General features: G+C 29.2%; 1 protein-coding gene across 2 annotated transcripts; it reads left to right on the top strand.

The window, feature by feature from the left end:
• Nucleotides 1-1,869: 1,869 nt before the first annotated feature.
• On the top strand, nt 1,870-19,066 carry LOC113549945 (high-affinity choline transporter 1). 2 transcript variants are annotated; one of them, XM_026951480.1, is made up of 11 exons: nt 1,870-2,081; nt 10,336-10,839; nt 10,947-11,109; nt 11,461-11,568; nt 12,135-12,290; nt 12,447-12,595; nt 13,299-13,575; nt 14,156-14,373; nt 14,795-15,165; nt 15,929-16,056; nt 16,147-16,340. In XM_026951480.1, the coding sequence occupies exons 3-11, from the start codon at nt 10,950-10,952 to the stop codon at nt 16,338-16,340; spliced, it is 1,761 nt and encodes a 586-aa protein (XP_026807281.1). In that variant the 5' UTR covers nt 1,870-2,081; nt 10,336-10,839; nt 10,947-10,949. The 2 variants fall into 2 exon arrangements, with proteins under 2 accessions (XP_026807281.1, XP_026807282.1); XM_026951481.1 differs by lacking the exons at nt 1,870-2,081; nt 10,336-10,839 and having other exon boundaries at nt 10,950-11,109; nt 16,147-19,066.
• The last annotated feature ends 53 nt before the right edge of the window (nt 19,067-19,119 follow it).

Genomic DNA, 19,119 nt, shown 5'->3' with positions numbered 1-19,119 from the left:
TATTCAAAGTATCTGCTATTTGGAATAGTAAAAAAAATGTTTTGGAGTATCTGACTCATTTATTATCCTTTTCCCAGCCAGGACGCTCGTTTACATAATTACTACGTACTATGTTTGTGATAAAATATAACTTTTTTCATTAATGTTTTGTGCTCCACAAAGTATTAATAAAAATTCGATATTAAATACGTAGTACTGTAGTGACGTAATACCACTATTCGCAATAACTACAAAAACCATTTACGCGCTTATTGGTGTTACCACCACCGTGCACTGATTCTATAACCGTACTCGAATCGAGCTTATACAAGCGGAATGACCATGATTACCGCGTAAAACTACAGGGTTTATCTTGTTATTGAACGAGAATTTCGCCGCTCAGAGTTAATGGCTTGCAATGTTTACGTCACTACTGCAGATCATAATTTTTACACGAGAGGTAGATATAGCTCTCTATAATAATAGTTTGTTAGGCATTGTAAGCATGTAAATGGTTTGGTTTACTCACTGTACCACCCGCGACTAATGGTTGAATATGAATAGGCACTGTAGACAACATTTGTGATTGTTGCCACTAAAATGTGTTTATTGTTAAATATTAATTGTGTATTTAACACTAACGCGTGCGATGTCGTAGAAAACGATTTACCGTTTCTGTTGGATTTACACAGCATGTGCTGTGGCACGGCGATTAAGCGTAAAAAGTTATTCCGGATTCGTCTGCTATGGTTGTATTCGAGGGATCCAGTGACACTGGTGTTTGTAGGGTTAGTTCCCTATCAATCCTATGGGGAACTAATACGGCATAATATATATATATATATATATATATATATGTATTTAAATCAAATTCGATGTACTCGTTTTCGTATCTCAAATAATGTTCGCTCGTGGGAGGTGTACTCACTCCGAGTGCCGATGGTGTGTTTTATTTTTCGGTCCGGATAATTGCGAGGTGATCAGTCACGACCGTATAGAGAAGTCTCGTCACAATAACGGCGGACACACATCTATTATATAACTCGTTTATTTCGTTCACGAGTGTATACGGACGGTAATTTAATTAATCCGAGAAAAAAAAAGCGATCGAGTTTCTTGAACTCTGTTCAACAATATAATATATCGTATATATATATATATATATTATTATGCTTACGTCATATCTCAGACGAACTCGGTACACAAAGTCTGCATAAATACTAATAATAATAAACGCTTTAATAATTTATCATTACGATTAATAATATTCCACACGGCGCTATGATGTAATAATATTATAACGACGATAGTAGTGTGCCCAAGAGCTGCTGTCTCGCCGTCTCCCGAGCACCGTCGCATTATTATCATCGTCGTTCGGGCTCGTCTCGGAGAGGGCGCGATAAAGGCGCGTCGCCGCCGTCCATGGTGATAATAATATACGCGCGCTAAGACGACCACAGCGCGGCCCGCGCAAAGCTCCGCACGCCCATGGGGCATATATACCTGCAGCAGGTGACCGCGGCGGCCCGAGCTTTCGGGGGGAAAAAAAGGAGCGGGTTTCCATGACGTATTTACACCGCCCCTTTTAAAACGACGGCGGCGGCGGCGGCGGATAAAACGATATCCCTCGCCCGTTGTCCGCGCGACACACGCGAGCTTACGTACACATATATACATGTAGGTACACACACAATAACGATGTCATATATGCGTTTCGAGAAACCGAACGAAAGCCAATGGCGCGCTTTCGCTGCGTCCGCTTGCGCGTGCCCGCGTGTCCGTGCCTGCGTGTGTGCCCGTGTGCGAGCTGCGCGCGCGCACTCGGCCCTCCGGAGGACCCTGCGACGCGGCCGATCAATATGACGTGACGAGTTCGGCCGTCGTCGGGACCGTCGTACCAGTCTGCCTTGCTCCGTGGCGTTAGCAATAATAATTAGCGAGCATGGCGACCGTACAGTGATAAAACAAAAATAAAAATTTTATATTTAAAAACGAAAAACTAATTTAAAATAAAATAAAAAAAAAAAAAAAAAAAAAAATAGAGAAGAAACCATCCATTGCCATCGTGCGTGGCGCTTGAAGCACGTCATATCGTCATAGAGGTGAGTTCGAACGTCCAATAATTATTTACCTGTATCGTCTTTATATTATTAATATGTTGTACGTGTATATATGTATATGTCGACTTCGTTATTGTTATTAGTTATTACTTATATTGTAGGTACACGGCGTAAACTTTTGTAACAGCTTATCGTTCACCGATCGCGGGTTAGCTACCTCAACGGCCGCCTTTTACTGGACGCCGAAGTCCTTCAAAATATTTTGGTTTTTCGTACATTTTTTAACTCGTTTGATAGTTCGACGTTTAGGATATAATAACGTGTTTCATATTACCCGTGTAACTTTCTTAAACAGACAATTGATTAGACAATACGAGTATATGGTAATAAACGAGTCATGCTCCAAGTTAGGTTAGGTTAGGTTAGGTTAGGACGGCCAGATCCATTGAGCTCCGGAACATCACATACTTAGTTAGTTATTTTACTTACTAAAATTTAAACCATTCTCTTTTAAAAAATTTAATTAAATTTTTATATTTGTATATAATATAATCGTTTTAACATTAACTATTTAAATTAAAAATAATAATAAAAAAATATGAAGACATGCAAAACAATTATCCATATAATATGATAATATTATTATGAATGATATTAACTATAGTACCTATCTCCAGAATCACTGTTATGACACTATTATTAGATTTTGCTGCTTAATGCAAACATATCAAAAACAATATCTTAATTCGTAATTCAATATTATTTAATAGTATAGTCATACCGTAACATAAATTAAATTGTTAACAACTGATATATTCATTTATTTAAAAAATCTCTCATATTATTATACATCAATGTATTATATATTTATCATTTACTATTTTTTAGTTGTATGACCATTATTTATTTTGTTTTTTTTTTTTTAATTTCTTTTGAATTTGTACAATACAAAAAGCATTTTGCAGACAGACATGGGTACCGCAATCGTGCGTCCTCCACACACTCCTCTTGATCAGGGCTTGGATATTGATATCCAAAATGTCATAATTTAAGAATACACATTTTAGGTTATGCGTTATAAAATACTATACCACAAACAACATAATGTACACGTCTATCGATAAATAACATTTCAACTGGTTCAATTTGAAATGCAGTGGCGTATAATTAATAGACAATTTTTTTTTTTATAAATATATACACCAAACGATTCAATCATAAAACGATTAAAAACAATATCGAGTAACAATGATGACCTTAGTTATTCAATGTTATTAATTTCAAAGATATAAATTAGTAAAATTTGAATTATCCAAATCCAAACGTAATCTGCAACTGACTGATATGTTATACAAAAAATAAGGAAATCGTAACACGATGTATACAAATATGTATTAGATGTATCTTACTATTTATTTATATGTACTAAATACCTAATATATTCTATATAAATAAGAATATTTTTATATTGGCAGTAGAATAGAATATTTATTTTGGTTTTTATCGGATACATTTATAATCGTTTTCCATTTCATTGATATCTATTGAGCTTCTATCTACACTGAACATGCTGAAACTTTTTACTTGTAGAATTTATTAATTGATTTAATTTTATAATTTTGATAGGTAATCAAAATAAGATTCCGCTGTATAGTTAAGTCGATTTATTTTTATACAAATGAAGATGTTTAGAACAATGATAAACCACTATATGAATTCGGTTTTGGATTCAATTATTTCAGAGAATTATAAATGCGTTGAAAAATTATGTAAATATTAGTTTTAATAAACTCGAATGGGGAAGATTTAATTGGTAGGTACAAATTTACGATATTATAAACGTCAAGATAGAAAATTAATTCTAAACTTCTGAATTATTTAACGTATCATTCATTTAGCAAGTTCATAATAAGTTGCTAGAACTTATTTCAATTTTTCATAAAAGGCTTGATGTTTAATAATTTAATAAGATTTTTATACTTTAGAATGGTAAAATATTAAGATAAATGGTTAAATTCGAGTTCATGTATGAACTATATATATATTTTATAATTCTGTAACAAATCAACATGACATTATTAATAAATTCTTGAACGAATTGAGTGCTTGTATAATGCTTAAGATCTAAAAGCTTGTCGTTCCATAGTTGTTAATTACTATCAATTTTCTTAGAATAGAATTCAAATTATATAACACAAGTAACTAGTTAACGTTTAAAAAGTACGCATTAGAAGTAATAATGTTAAGTATTCGGTTATATTATTAATACTGTAATGCCTATGCGGGCCATATTTGTTAAGAAATAAGGGTTATTATTAAAAAATATATTGTCGTTCCCGCATTATCGATTCTGATGCATATTTAATGCCGTAAAATATACTACATATTTTCATTCACAAACATTTCAAATGTAAATTTAAGTTGTGCGTGATATATTGTATTTATTTGTACAGATAATTTTCGTTGAATTATATAACATAATTTATGTTTGCTGAACAAGAATGCATGGGGCTATCATTGTAAATAATTTAAATGTCTTTTTCAATTTTTATCATATAAAACACGGTTATTTTTTTTAAGAAAATCAACAGTAGATGTTTAGACGTGATATCCATGCACATTGTACATACATGGAATTGTTTTATTTAAAACAGTTTTAAATTTATTAACTCTTTGTAAAAGTTCATAATATTAAAATAAAAATATAACTCAAAATCAAATACACTGATTATTGCAAATAAAATGTCTGTTCTTCATAAAAGAAACTATATTTAACCACTGAATTTTTAATTTTTAATTATTGTATTAAATTTAAAGTGTTTGGTTGTTCAGATATCTTAAGTCTATCTATAGTATATCTCTTTAGAATTTAGATCTTCTTCTTTAGTTCAGCACTTAAATTGCCACTAACTTATCAAATTTAGAGCGAGTTTAAAAATGATGGCCAGACGTGCAATATGGTATGTATATGGGTAGCCTATATCAAGGGGGGAAGCTGAAAATTTAATAACATTACTAATAAATGTTACCAAACAATTTTAGAAAAGACTATTGAGTAAATATAAATAATACAACAAATTCAATTAAATACATTTTTTATTTTTTAACATTTAAAAAAGTCTTAAATACTCGAAATTTCTTTGTTAAATATAATTAAATAGGTATGACAAAAACGGAAGATACCACAAAAAGGTGATAAACAAATTTATAATAATAAATTATATTTATGGAACATATCGAAATTTCGATAAAGATTTTTAGGCATCGCGAATAAACTTTAAAAATCGGGACGTCTTGATACTGTCTAGGAGTCCATATTATAGCCACACCTAATATATAGGAAACTCGAGGTATAATATATAACTGTACGTTAGAATTCATAATAGTAATTAACGAATAGATAGAAACTAATAAGAAGCTAGCTATAAGCTATTAAGTTAGTGTTGCCACGAAGTCAACCTGTTTTGAATATTGCGTCTTGTTGTTCCGCTAAAGTGGGACCGTTAGTTGTTCTAAAATCAAACTTCAAAAATTAATATTAATAAAAAGTTAATAGTTTATCTTTTGTTAAATATTTCTAGTAGAAAAAAAAATGTTTGCTAAATGATAATATAACCAAGTTGATTACTTGATATAAATAATGGCACTATTTTAAAATTATTTTCGCGGCTTGGTGACGACCATTATTGATGAATACGGTCACTGTTTTAGCGTTCCCGTAAGACATATTTTTTGTCAATTATCATGCCGATTTATAACATTGAGTAAATTTTTTTCATATAAACGTACTTCGTATATGACCACTGTGCATAGTACTCTAGTTAGAATCGAAAAAATATATTAGAGCTGGTGATTAACCACGGAAGAACGATAAGATATTTTTTCATGAGCATTAATTAGTATATACAAAAATGTTTGTCCTGGTTAAGCAAAACATATCATACAAAAAACTATATTAGGAGATGTATGTTATGTGAATATTGTGTGTGCGTTGGTAGTAATAAAATAACAATAAACATTTGTTTGGCTTTTTATAAGATATTTATTTTAGTTACCTTACTCTTCACAGAATCTAAAAACTATTTTAAAAAGTTTTCTCAGTAAAATAATAACTGAAAAATTGTAATTTTTAACATTTTTGATATTGAGTTTGTAAGAGAGAGAGAGAGAGACAACACATGTCTCGCGTGTACGAGTGAAACGACGCGACGTCCTCTTAAAACGTGATATCTGAATAATAATTATTAATTAGTATATCACCATTATAAGTTGTACATTTTGCCGGATCATATACATTTTTTAGAGACTGGGATAGAAAGCCACACTTAAATGTGAGTCACCTTACATAAATGTCGATCACTGTTATTTGTAACATGTCTGGAATGGAACTTGTTTTACTATAATTATTATTGTTACTTGTTAATGTCTATAAAAATAAATTATAATTATATTATGGTTTTTAAGATACATTAATAAAATAGTGGTATAAATATAGATTTAATATATTGCACATTCTAATTGATACTATTAAATTTTAATATTTAAAAGGCCATAATTAAAAAGTGTATCATTTAATGATATTTCAAAATTTCAAAATTAATAACTGAAAATATACATCTGGATAATAAAATAACATACAAAAATAATATTGTAAAATTAATAAACGTCGACATAATTAAACATTATAACACACATCTATTTTCTAAGATGTTTAGTCAATATTTTGGATATACTTAATTAATTTGGTTGGCTACATTTATTTAACTAATAACTTTTAAGTATTACTACTAAAAACTACTCATTTTATTAAAATAATAATAATAAAAAAAAAAACAATTTTGAGTTATTGGAATTTATCAAATTATATAATATATTGCATTTAGAACACATTGACTACATTTTATTTTAACAATATTAACTTGATTTTTTTTTAATTACCTTGTATTGAGTATTAGGTAAATATTTTAAATACAAAAATAACAATCATGAAAAAATTTTTTTAAATATTATTTAAAAATTTGACAATTGTATTTAATATAAGACTTTTAAAAATATAAATATGAAATAGGTAAAAATATAAATTTCTATAAGATCCTAAATATATCTAATCGATTCTTTTTGTTTACTAGTTCTTGGACAGTTTTTATAACGTTTTTTTTTATGATAGTAACATTTCATTATAGGTTATAAGAGTTGTCATAAAAGTAAAATAAATAAAAACTTTAGTTATATGAGTATTATTGAGTTTTTTTTATAAAAATGTCACTTTTTATAGTATTTTTTGATACTCTATTACTTATTTTTCTTTATTATTTGATTTATCCATGAAAATAATTACCAAAAAAGTGTTATTTTATATTGGTTAAAGATTTTTGTAATTTTCTTGTAATTTAAAAATATTATTCGTAGAAACGTGAAACTTTTAGGCACTACGTAAAGCGGTTTCCTGGGATTTGTTATTTAAAATATCTTATGATGTTGGAGTAAACAGAGTGAACATTTTTGAGAATATAATAATACTTCTTTAAAAATGAATTCAAATAGATATCTCTACGTATTTTGTTCAATATCAATTTTCTTAACCATTTTATTTATGATTTATTCAAGACATTTTGAATACTTCATCTCAAATGTATTCAAAATTGTATTTTAATATAATAAAAGTATTTAATTTATTATAATCGAAACATTAATAAGATAATTATTATCTGATATTATGTCTTATATGTTTACAATATATAATATAGTTAATTTATTTAATACTTTTTCAGTACCCATGCAATATAGCACGAACCTATAAAATTTTATTTTTCATCAGGTTTTGACCAATGTCGTTCTTATAAGGTTTCTGAATGAGATTAATAAAACAACAATGAATAAAAAGAAAAGCAAATCAATGTCTACAGTTATACTGGTTCAGAGAATCGATTGGTTGATAGACTTACATAGTTGAACTGATCAAAATAACACCTTTAAAATTGTCTGTGGAATTATTTTATGTTTGGAACATCAATATTGTTTTACAATCAACTCCATACAATAGTAATACTTTTATCTACACATTCTTAGACAACTCATTTATAGGGTATATAATACGGTTGTCTGAAATTAAATCTTCTGAGTATAATTATTCTAATACCATTATCGTTTCCCATCGGAAATGCTTCGTTGTCTTTAAAGCGAGCACTGAAACACGTCGTCTAGAGACGTTTACAGGATGCTATTAATTGATAACTTACTAGAGTTAACTCAGTGTTTTTTTTTTTTTTTTTTGAAACATTATACTCATTATTCGCTATACGATATATAGTTTGGTGTTTTTATCCATATTCAGTCTACCAAATCAGAGTATTACGCTTGAGATTTGTGATTTTTGATCGATGACGGATAATAAACCGTTATCTAGCCTTAACTACAATACATTTTATTTTCATTTGATGTGAACATTTCTTATTATTTTTAATTGTATACGTTGTTTGATAGTTATTTTTTCGGAGAATATAATAATATTATAGAAATAAAAGAAAAACGTTTGTATTTTATATGAGATGGAAAATAAATACCAAATTTTTTCCTAAAATCTGAGCCAATAGTGTTGTATTTTCAAATATATTTTACAATATTACTTTATATTGGCAGTGGATTATTAGCAAAAAAAAAAAGAAGAAAACTTTTGGGATATTAGATTTTTATTTTTTATAAATCTATTAGTGTCTTTTTTTTATGACGTCAATGATCCATGTAAAAGTTTTTTCATACATAATACATTTTAGTAGTTTTTTTTTTAAAAATGTCTGAGCGCTTTTGATTGGTATTAAAACCGAAAAGACTTTTTGTTGGCTACGTATTTCGATTATCCAAAAATAGAAGAAATATTGAGTTTCAAAGTTTTTTAAAATTAATTTCTTTATCCTGATTTTTTGCTATCTATTTTATTTTTTAAAAATTAACGCAGCTATTAAAAACGAAGAGACACGTAATTTTGTAGAGATTTTACTAAATTTTATTTATGGTGATACTAAAATATAATTTGTTCGATTTTTTTTTGTTTTATCGAGGTTTAGGCTTATATTTTTGATCGTGTTTTGTAAGGATTTGGATCTTATTAATTTTTTTGTTAAGTAAGAATTATAACGAATTATAGTATAAATACATAAACCTAACCTAATCGTTACACACTTATACGGGTTATATATTTACGGTTTACTTGTGGTTTTGTAGTAGGGTTACAATCCCTGTTTTTTTTTATTATTTGGCCACATTTAGGTATACGAATACTAATATAATAATTTATATACTATACACTTGAAATTGCTTATTTATTTTGGCGAGAAATTTACAATAGATATTAGCTTGGATTTTATATTAAAAATGTATGCATATTTAGATTGAATAAAACAGTATATGTGTTGGTGGATGTTTTAGTTGTCATGTATTTTGAAGTAAGAAATAAATTCCTTAAAAATGTAATGATTTTAAGGTTTTTATTAATGGAAATAAATGTGTACAATACATTGAAATAATGTACCTACACATAGCAATATACGCATGTAGGTACAAACGTAGAAAATCTTTTTTAAACACATTAATAATTAAAGCATAAACATATTAAAATAAAATTATCATGTAAGGCACATTCAACATAACACACGTACTCATACATTTCATATACGTTGGTCAGGGTATATGTCGTGTTAACTTTGCATTACAATTAGGGCAAATAAAACTACACAATCATAATAAAGTAAAATTATGTTCGATAAGAATTATATGTAGTCATTACATTAGGTACCCTTTTTTATGCAGCTGTAGTATATATTATTCTTTTAAACCTTTTTTCCGATAAAATAAATTTATTTTATTTGGTAAATAAATTATCCAAATATTGTTAATTTGTTGGGATGTTTTTTGTATTATTATTATACATAGGCATTGTGAATATCATGTAAAAGAATTGTGACTTCGAATAATTGTATATCTGAGTAATTTATATTGTCATCAAATTGCATCTAATTAAAACGTTGTAACTATCTAAAATTAAAATTAGGATAATTTGTTTTTTTTCTAAAGAATATATTAAAAAACAACTAATATGTATTCTTTTTTTTTAAAAGTATTATCATTTTTATTGAGGGAAACCAAATCATTAATTGCATACATTTGTATATAATATTATAAACTAATGTACTAAATGGAATCACTTAACTATTTTATGATAAATTTAAACTGGTTCGAGTACTCATACATGATATATACACATAATGTTAATATATTTATTTATTATTTTCATATTTAGGGGACCTTGGATCTATTTTAAATGTTCCTGTCCAAGATCGAATCAAAAAATCGGACTGATGTGCAGCCTAGGGTTCACAACACGCAATAGTCCATCGCAGAAAACGTCATTGCGTTGGGGCGATTGTTGTCCGCTGTTTTGAGCCAACTGCACTAAAAGCCTATAGAGAACTAAAATCGGCTTACATTTATTTTTATTTTTGTTACTACGAGTCAAGTTTTCCGTTTCATAAGAGTTACCTTTACTAATCTGTTAACAAAAAGTATTTCGATATACATATCCTATATTTGTTTAAACTTTGTTAAATACATTTTTATTGATATATTTTTGTTGTGTTGAAAAAATAAAAAATACCTAACAAAAGCAATTCGTTGGTGATATTGTTACCGGAAATGTGTTATTAAAAGCTGAACCAGAGAGTACTATTTGAACACAAAAACGAGAACAGTCGTTCAGAGGACAATTTAATTACATAGAAAACCAAATCGTCCAACAAATCCATCCGTGAGTGTTAATCGTTTAACCCGAATAATCGTTTCTTGTACGATATAATAAATCAGGTACAAAAATTCGCATACAATATTATGATTGTTTTAACGTTGCAATTGTAGACGATGAACGTCGTGGGTATCATATCTATAGTTTTCTTCTATTGCCTAATCCTGTCGGTCGGACTATGGGCCGGCAAGAAGAAACACACCGGGAACTCGGAGGAAGAAGTAATGTTGGCTGGCAGAAACATTGGACTTTTCGTCGGAATATTTACGATGACGGGTGAGGTTTTTGCTTACTATAATCGCGATATTCGAATAGTATTATAAAATAAACAGGACGATTTTTTTTCTTTATCGCAATACCGCGTGTCCGGCTATTATACGATTTAACTTTTTAAATTATTATTTATTAAGTGTACATGCTTTTCTACACTATTCTGTGGTTCAAATATGATTGACTTTAACAATTATTTTTAATAGTATAATATTTAATATCCGAATAAAATATTGACCAGTAAACTATAGCGATGAAAAAAAAAAAAAAAAAAATGAAAACTACACATTTATTATTTATACGAGTGTATAACCTAACGATCTAACGTGTGCTATTTACACACTGTCCACGTTTCAGCAACCTGGGTCGGTGGTGGGTATATTAATGGGACGGCCGAAGCGATTTACACGTCAGGGCTGTTATGGTGTCAAGCTCCGTTCGGATATGCTCTAAGTTTGGTCTTCGGTAAGTAATACATTTTAGATGCAGTATTTTAATGATATGCTTTTGCAATAATTATCATATTTATACGTTGTTCACGAAACTAACTATATTATGTACCCAATAGTATTATATTATCCGATATCACTCTATTTATAAATGGTCTTCAGCATTCAATTTTGCATAGTGTCTATGATGCTTTACCATATAGTTAAAAAAATTACTCTGGTTAGACAATTTACTCAAATTTATAGTCATATTAGTGTGGCGAATACTATTTAACTGTTCTATCTATTTCAATCAATGTTGCGTTAATACTCGATAAAATATTATCTCACTTAAGTTGATCGTATAGGATTTTACAGTTTCTAGAGTGATTATATAAATTTGCTTTTACATATTATGCATAGTTGATTCGTATAGGTATATATTTAAATCGAATAAAAAGCAAACAATTTGATTACCCGTTTCTTTAATACTTAAGTCCGGTAAAATGTATTATTGGTATGCCAATATGCTGTACAATATAGTGTGATGATTAGAATATTGATGATAAAATTGTATATATATATATATAAAAAAAAAATCAGGTGGAATATTTTTCGCCGATCCGATGCGCAGACAAGGGTATGTCACCATGTTGGATCCGCTTCAAGATTGTTTCGGAGAGCGTATGGGAGGATTGCTGTTTTTACCAGCTCTGTGCGGTGAAGTGTTTTGGTCCGCCGGAATATTGTCTGCTTTGGGTACGTATCGTATTACAGTATATTAAAATATTAAATATTTAAAAGTGCACGTTGCACGTTATTTGTATGGGTATGTATGCAAACATTTAGGTATTAATGTACGTTATTTTCTGATATCGTTTCATCAATCTATATAATACATAATATAATATACAGGGGCTACGTTGAGCGTGATCATCGAATTGGACCAGGCTACTAGTGTGATTTTGAGTTGTTGCATTGCCGTTTTCTACACCATTTTTGGAGGACTGGCCAGTGTTGCTTACACAGATGTCATTCAACTGTTCGCCATATTCATTGGACTGGTATGACACATTAATATTTTATTTCAACATAAAAAGGAAAAAACCAACAATATAGCTTATATATAATAGATTTAATATAACAGCAGCGATCAAAGTTTTTGGTTTTACCCATTGAATATAATATTATGCAAATTTAAATTATACGTTCTTCATAAAAAAACTATTTTTTCTTCATTAGTTTGCCCCCTAATTTAATATGGTATATATAATGTACAATATAAATCACAAAGTTTTATATATTGGAAACTGTTTGCTCTCCTGATGATTACTCTTCCGTTCAAAAAGCTTTACATCTATCTTCTATATCAGATCGAAGACGATATACTTATTTAAACTTTCAAAGAAAATTTCAAGCAGATAATATTGATTCCCGTACATTGTTATCCAATATTTATTTCAGATTTTTCTCTCGTCCAACGATAACCAATTTTCTTATCTATGTTCCCTTTTGCTTTTCTAATTATTTAGTAGACTCACTATGAAATTAGAAAATAAAGAGTTGGGATCCTAGTTATTCTTTTTGAATTTTAAATTATTAGCTAAGTCATATTGTTTACTTCATACATTTTACCTTTTATTATGGTTATATTGTTTCATTGGGCTTCTACCTGTACAGTTATAAAATATATATGCAAATAAATAAATATGATGTCGAAAATGTTGCACTTGCACGAATATAATAAAAAACTTATAAATGTTATAGTGGTTGAGTGTGCCGTTTGCGTGGTATAACAAGAAAGTAGACTTTAACAAGCCTGGTTTGGATATGGTCGGAGAGATCCAGGGAAAGGATTTGTTAAGTTACATAGATTACGCTTTGCTCTTGGTGTTCGGCGGAATCCCGTGGCAAGTCTATTTCCAGAGGGTGTTGTCCAGTAAATCTGCTGCACAAGCCCAGATACTCTCATTTGTCGCTGCTTTTGGATGTTTCATCATGGCAATACCACCGGTAATCATTGGAATGGTAGCAAGGGCTACAGGTGTGTATATTTAATTCAATACAATTTTAAATGTCAGTATAGTTGACTGAACAGTACAATATAGTATCGATACATTTTTATGATGACTATTGATTTGACTACAGCTTGAAAGATAATTAAATTTTAGTGTTAAATTACATAATAAACTTAATTTAAAAAACAGGGATTAGCTGAATTTTAATTTTGCACTAACTCGAACAGCTCAAATACCTTAAAGTTCAAAGTATTTGGGGGTTCAACGAGTCTATGACTCATTACCCATTAACTCTTAAAAATTAAAAAATATGATTTTATTGTTCATGCTATAATCGCAATCGTTTATTTTTATTTTGTAAATAGACGTGAAACCAAACAGATGATCTTTAGGTAGAATTTCAATTTTACACATTGTAGTATTCGAGTATTATTCGATCTTAGATAACGTGTTCCTTGTTTATTAACGTAGTTGGGTCATAATATAAAAAAAAATATCACTTTTTCATTATTTAGTCGTTTTGTTTATTTTGTAAATAATAATAAAAAAACACTTATATATCATAATTAGTAAGTCATACATTATGTTTTGGTCCACGAAAAACAGATTGGAATCAAACACAATACGATGGACCGATGCCAATGACTCAGAAGGAAACTAGCATGGTGTTGCCAATGGTTATGCAGTATTTAACTCCGGATTGGGTGGCATTCTTCGCATTGGGCGCGATTTCTGCAGCTATAATGTCTTCGGCCGATTCCAGTGTTCTGTCAGCCAGTTCTATGTTTGCGCGAAACATTTATCGAATGTTACTACGACAAAGCGTAAGTTTTACATACACGTATTTTTCAATACATTAATAATATACATTTTAAAAGCACAGATTGTATTTTATACAATATATTAAATTGTATATTGCTGGAGTATTTCGCTTCATAACATCATACCTCTAATAATAATATAACGAACACCGTCCGAGCCGAATACTTGGCCAGTACATATGCCTACCTATTTTTGCAGCAAATTTCAAATGCCACTACTAATATCACATGATTATTATAAAATAAAATATGTTTATATGAAATACCTATATTTTTACCTATTACAATAATTTTTTTATGTATATATATATATTGTGTTCAGATTAAATTCTGACGGTGATTAGGTTGTAAGAAATATTAAAATACGCGGTATATCGTATATATGTATCATGCTAATAATAAAATATCGTTTTAATCATTTTAGGCATCAGAAATGGAGATTGTGTGGGTCATGCGATTATCTATCATAGTCGTCGCTATTTCTGCTACGACTATGGCAATTACTATCCCGTCCATTTACGGCCTGTGGTCCATGTGCTCTGACCTAGTTTACGTTATCCTATTCCCACAGTTAACTATGGTAGTTCATTTCAAACACTATTGCAATACATACGGGTCACTAGCCGCGTACATAGTCGCATTTTACATACGTATAGCTGGCGGCGAACCTCTGTTGGGCCTGTCGCCAATGATATACTTCCCTGGATGGGACGGTGAAAAGCAACTGTTCCCGTTCCGGACCACAGCTATGCTCTGTTCGTTGTTTACACTGGTGTTCGTCTCGTGGTTTACAAAGTGAGTATATTACTATACTATTGTTATTATTGTATAACGCGTAGGCACTTCCAATATCCACGATCAGTGCTATACAAAATTTAGAAGGGGGGGAGGACATTATGCGATAAAAAATTATTTACTGTAAATACTAAATACCAATTTGACTGACTAAAAATTTCTTTCCGATGTTTTATCCAAAATGTGTTTAGACATTTCTGATAATTATAAATAAAAACAATATTTGGCAATTTTTATTTTTTTTTAATTATTGCTATTTTACACATTTAATATACTTATATATGGTTGAATAATGAATATGTTACTATAATTATCTAAGTATTATACCATAATATAGCCTTATAGGCACGTAGGTATATAAGCGACATTTATCCATTAGTATGGATAGACGCATAAAAATTAGTCCTTTTAAACATAATAAATAATAATATGTTGAACGTGCATGAAATTATAGTCCTAATATTTTGTAAAATAATTAAATGGAACTCGTGAAAAAAAAATAATAATCTATTTAATGAAAGTTTTAAGTATTAAAATTGTACAATTTTTACACGAACTACGAATAACATGGTCAAAGACGAAAAACCCATTAAAATTACATATTATAATAGTTACGCATAATAAAAATGATTGAATTACAAAAAAAACATTCATAACGTTGTATTTAAATTATTCGTACTTCGAACTCCGTATATGCACGTCACTCTGTTCATTACATATAATAATGTGAATACATCATCGCGTTTGAATTTTGCGCCTGCAGGTGGCTGTTTATCAACGGAAAGCTGGCACCGCACTACGATTGGTTCCATTGCGTGGTGAACATACCGGAGGATGCGGTGCGCGTCGGAGAGCCGCATGAGGGCGAACAGATGACCACGCTCACGTCGGGTAAGATCGGGAATATAATAAATAATTTATCGTCACGGATTCGACTTTCGTTTACCGGCGCGGTCGCTTATTCGCACGCTTATTTTGCAGGTCCGATGGGGGCACAGTACGGCGCTGCAGTTACCACCGGTCTGGTCGGCAAGGACGAACGGAACGGCAGAATCAACCCGGCGCTGGACATCAACGACGACGTCGCTAATACCACAACCGCGGTTCAGAGGAAAGCCAGCGTCGTGGGAAAGGTGTACAAGCAGGGGTATGAGCAGACGACCACCGGATTTTGAGTCGGTCGTACCTCGGTTCTGGTAGGATCACGAGTATTATCGTAGTAGCCCTCTATTCGCAATTTATTGTATAACCGAAAACCCTTTAAGTCTAATATAACCATATCATCTATTTATTCGCAACAGTGGACCGACTGCAACACGTTTGGGTACTTATGCGATTGGTACAAATAAAAAACAAAAATACGTATATATCGTACGATCGAACGCATCCGTATTTTTTAGGTGTACTTACTACTTCGAGTACTACATATTAAGCATGCGACAAATAATTATTAGCTGCACAATATATACCATAATTAAACAACACGGTCGAGTACGATTTCGTACAAAAAGTTATTAAATATATATTTAAAATAAAAAAAAAATTACCAACTCAGACATACATATACATACGACATTAAATCATTCTCAAATGATATGAAAGATAGTATACACTGAACTTTCAAAACATTTTAGAAACGGGAAATAATATACTTCGAAATATTTAATAATTAAAGAATATTAATGGACATAATTCCAAGTAGGCATTTAAGTAAAAACTTAAACTTGTATTACTAAATCAAAAAATGAATCTTTAATAATTTTTTGTTTGGGTTATTACTTATTTCATAATAAATCTGAAGTGTACTCATACTGTTAATAATACTGCCATCATATAATCTTTATGATTCTGAAGTTGATAAGAGTAAATAACAATAAAAACATAAATTCATATCATAATATTTAAGAATGCAAATTGATAGATATTTATAATTCATTTTTCAACCATTCGTATGAAAAAAAAGAGTTTGAAAATATTTTGAAATTTTTAACAATTTAGTGTGTGCAACGATAATAGTGCAAAAAAAGTGATTGGAAATTATAAATAATATGTTCAATCGTATAATTTTACCGATAAATCCAATAAGCTTGGGTACACCATGATTCTCGAAAAAATACGTTATAACTTATAGCGCATTATAGAACTGATGACATATTAAAGATTTAACTATTTATTAACTTATCACGTATTAAATATTTTTCTTTCAAACAATTATATTTTTGACTTTTGATATAAGATCATCAATAATTAGTGTTTGGTAATTGGTTAACTACCCATGCATACCAATAGGAGACACCACAATTATGTTGGCTTTGTATCGTATGAAAAATATTTACTCACTCGTCACAGATTTAAAGTTAAAATCTGTACTTGATTTCTTTTAATTATTAAACAAATTTTTTTAGTTATATTGATTTTTATACAGCAGTGTACATGTAAATGCTGTCATATTAACCATCCTAAATTGTGTAAACGTATTGCATTAATGCGTATCCAAATATGTAACGTGTACCTAATCGTTTTATAAATTGGTTGGTATAAATTTGTTATGAACCCAAATGTGTTGTAATCAATAAATCATAATATAACTGTGTCCAATTCTGTTGTCCCAAGCTACTATTTATCCCTGCGTGGTTTTTTTTCTTAGTGAAATATCATGGGCACTACAACACTTGTTGTTTGACTGTTGTTTAAGAATATAGAATTAGAAATTGAATACCTAATGTATCAGTATTAGAAAACACTGTACCTGTTACACGTTTGAGATCTATAAGGTTATATTATAATATACTTTTATTGTCGATTCTTCCAAAAAAAATTAATTAAAATAATAACTAATATTAAATGATAATAATTATAATAATTATAAAGAATAGAATAAACACAATATATAGGATTATTAAATAAAAACGCCAATTTAAATGGTCTGTAGTTGGAAATAAATTAATTGGCATTTAAATTTAACAAGATAAATTTATATTACACTATGATATTAACGGTTTTTTTAGTACTAGTATTTTAGAACTCGAATATGTTAATTAATTAATTGATAAAGTTGTTAATGTGATTGTTGAGCTTTTTTTAAAAACGTTTAAATTTAATCAGAGATTTTATGTGCTTTTATGTATATTTTTAAGCATAAAACTTAAAATTCCACTATTATTGTTATTATCGGGAATTTGTTAAAGGACTTGTACAATGATACATATCATTTTATCTTACTGTTAAGATTGACAATTACATATCATTATATGTATTCAATACATGACTGACCTTTAGAAAAATAGTAAAAATAAAATAAATACATTTTAGAATTATTACATCTTTTATAATTAATAATATTTTACTTGATGATATTCGGTCGGTTTCATTGTTCATCACACATAATATTATAATTAAATAATTTTACTGTTGTTTGACTTTCAAATGTTAAATTAAGCCAAATTAGATGAACTAATTTATAGTTGGAAGCGACCGAATCCTCAAATCGATAATTTATATTACAGTTTTAAGTAACATAAACATATCAGCACACAACGAAACATTTTGTTATATTGCAGTTTCGTAATACTTTAAGCCCCCTATTTGTATTTTTTTTTTTTAGTGAAAGATATACAAAATATTTATACATATTTAAATATATTATGTATATCGTTAAACAGACAGACAATTTAGCGTAATATTTACAAGTAACAAAAAAGTTGTTATATAATATTATAATTAGAATGAAATATTAAAGTGGAATGTATTTACAATGGAATTGTCTAGTCGATATGTAGTTATAAGTAGCATAATAAAATTTATGTCATGTTAAAAGCCGATGTTCTTACTGTAATGCGTTGATTAAAAATTGTGGAACATCACAAACTACTTAATTTCATTAAATGCTATAAATATGTAATATTTTTTTTTATGGCTGATAAAAATTATTTCTTTAAACAGTCTAATGATATT

Source organism: Rhopalosiphum maidis, chromosome 4, assembly GCF_003676215.2.
Source record: "Rhopalosiphum maidis isolate BTI-1 chromosome 4, ASM367621v3, whole genome shotgun sequence".
In the NCBI taxonomy this organism is placed as follows: Eukaryota; Metazoa; Arthropoda; class Insecta; order Hemiptera; family Aphididae; genus Rhopalosiphum; species Rhopalosiphum maidis.
This window is presented reverse-complemented; position numbering and strand designations above follow the sequence as displayed.